At 42.9% G+C, this 2,500-nt stretch overlaps 1 protein-coding gene across 4 annotated transcripts in view; it reads right to left on the bottom strand.

The window, feature by feature from the left end:
* Positions 1–2,500, bottom strand: part of LOC138033651 (tetratricopeptide repeat protein 28-like) — a 63,241-nt gene that overhangs the window by 2,701 nt on the left and 58,040 nt on the right. For all 4 annotated transcript variants that reach the window (XR_011128641.1, XR_011128639.1, XR_011128640.1 and 1 more), the window contains one exon: positions 1–1,573. This exon is cut by the window's left edge. Coding sequence is in view for 1 of the 4 variants with exons in the window: in XM_068881444.1 (XP_068737545.1) it covers positions 1–1,525 (1,525 nt within the window). In the remaining 3 variants the exon portion in view is untranslated. The remainder of the gene's footprint in view (positions 1,574–2,500) is intronic.

Below are 2,500 nucleotides of genomic sequence, written 5' to 3'. Positions count from 1 at the left end.
CTTCTCCGGCCCTGTCCCCTACCTCTTTCGCAATACTAACATGTTGATGGTGGTACTCTATGGCTTGCTTGAAATTACCAAGACTTTGAAAAGCGTTGCCGAGATTGCCATAGGCTCGTCCTTCTCTGGCCCTGTCCCCTACCTCTTTTGCAATACTAAGATCTTGATGGTGGTACTCTATGGCTAGCTTGAAATTACCAAGGCGTTTATAAGCATTGCCCAGATTGCAATAAGATCTTCCTTCTCCGGCCCTGTCCTCTACCTCTTTTGCAATACTAAGATCCTGATGGTGGTACTCTATGGCTTGCTTGAAATTACCAAGACTTTGATAAGCGTTGCCGAGATTGCCATAGGCTCGTCCTTCTCCAGCCCTGTCCCTTACCTCTTTCGCAATACTAAGATCTTGATGGTGGTACTCTATGGCTTGCTTGAAATTACCAAGACTTTGATAAGCGTTGCCGAGATTGCAATAACCTCTTCCTTCTCGGGCCCTGTCCCCTACCTCTTTTGCAATACTAAGTTGTTGATGATGGTACTCTATGGCTTGCTTGAAATTACCAAGACTGTCATAAGCGTTGCCCAGATTGCCATAGGCTGCTCCTTCTCCGGCCCTGTCCCCTACCTCTTTTGCAATACTAAGATGTTGATGGTGGTACTCTATGGCTTTCTGGAAATTACCAAGACTTTGATAAGCGTTGCCGAGATTGCCATAGGCTCGTCCTTCTCCGTCCCTGTCCCCTACCTCTTTCACAATGCTAAGATGTTGATGCTGGTACTCTATGGCTTGCTTGAAATTACCAAGACTTTGATAAGCGTTGCCAAGATTGCAATAACCTCTTCCTTCTCCAGCCCTGTCCCCTAACTCTTTCGCAATAGTAAGGCGTTGATGGTGGTACTTTATGGCTTGCTTGAAATTACCAAGACTGTTATAAGCGTTGCCCAGGTTGCCATAGGCTCCTCCTTCTCCGGCCCTGTCCCCTACCTCTTTTGCAATACTAAGATCTTGATGGTGGTACTTTATGGCTTGCTTGAAATTACCAAGACTTTGATAAGCGTTGCCCAGATTGCCATAGGTTCCTCCTTCTCTGGCCCTGTCCCCTACCTCTTTCGCAATACTAAGATGTTGATGGTGGTACTCTATGGCTTGCTTGAAATTACCAAGACTTTGATAAGCGTTGCCGAGATTGCCATAGGCTGCTCCTTCCCCGGCCCTGTCCCCTACCTCTTTCGCAATACTAAGATGTTGATGGTGGTACTCTATGGCTTGCTTGAAATTACCAAGACTGTCATAAGCGTTGCCGAGATTGCAATAAGCTTTTCCTTCTCTGGCCCTGAAACCCACTTTCTTAAAAATGGCTAATGCTTCTCTGTAATTTTTTATGGCCTGGTTAAAGTCAGCTGTGCCCTGATAGTATCTACCAAGATTGAAATAGGCCAAACCCTCGCCTTGTCTGTCTCCCTCCTTTCTTGCAACGCTAAGCTCTTGCATATGCCGCTCCAAAACGTCCAACTTTCTATCCACCATTGTTGATAATCAAAACCAGGAAGTTTTTCTCAGAAATCTGGGGTGCACCTAGAAGATAAATGAACGAAAACAATATAGGTTCAATGCTCTGAGTACAGGATGCTAAAATAGCCAGATTAATTGAAAAGTGAAGGAATAACTATCTTAAGCCAGTATTTCAAAAGAAAAATGCGTTTCTTCATCAGGGTTTCCCAAGGAATGATTTCGGTTAATGGAGACAGTTGTTACAGAATAAATACCTGGGCATTTAACAGACTAAGAGCGTTTTATACAATAATAATCACGGAACATTAAAAACAGAAATTCTATTATGTAAATGAGGGAAAAACAGCCTATAGAAAAGCGATGGCATCCCATTTCATCTTTCTTGTCGAAAGCTAATTAAAAGTTCTTAAGATATGCTTTGCTGGCAGGGAATTTGCTGCCGGTATGTAGGTGACACCAAAAAGACAGGAGGGGATGCCATTAAGAGTGTAATATTCAATTTTCTTCAATTGACGTCAAACTCATATATTTTTATTTCAGGTCTAAATCTATCCAATGTCGGAATCGCTTGTTTTGCGTTACAATTTTTTTTGTCTGGATACCTGGTTACTCTATGTATTTTGATCCAGGGACTTTGAATGAGCTAATTGAACTGCTCACACGTTTCCATTGAGAAAGGCTGCTCGTCAGGACAGAATTGGCCGTTTTTATACTAGAGATGCATAATCCGGCCATTCAAATTATGCCTTTCCCTCCCTTTCTCCATAAGCCAAAATCATTCCTTGGGAAACCCTGATGAAGAAAGGCATTTTCTTTCGAAATTTTGGCTGAAGATAGTTATTCCCTCATTGCTCAATTAATCTTGCTGTGCCAGTTTAGCATCCTGTAGTCAGGGCATTGAACCTATTGTGTTTTCGTATTTCTCGGCGTTGTTTAAAAAAATAGGTACGCAATGCGTACATGTGGGTGGCCACTTAGACACCGTACTAC

Source organism: Montipora capricornis, chromosome 14 (assembly GCF_036669925.1).
Source record: "Montipora capricornis isolate CH-2021 chromosome 14, ASM3666992v2, whole genome shotgun sequence".
Lineage (NCBI taxonomy): Eukaryota > Metazoa > Cnidaria > Anthozoa > Scleractinia > Acroporidae > Montipora > Montipora capricornis.
This window is presented reverse-complemented; position numbering and strand designations above follow the sequence as displayed.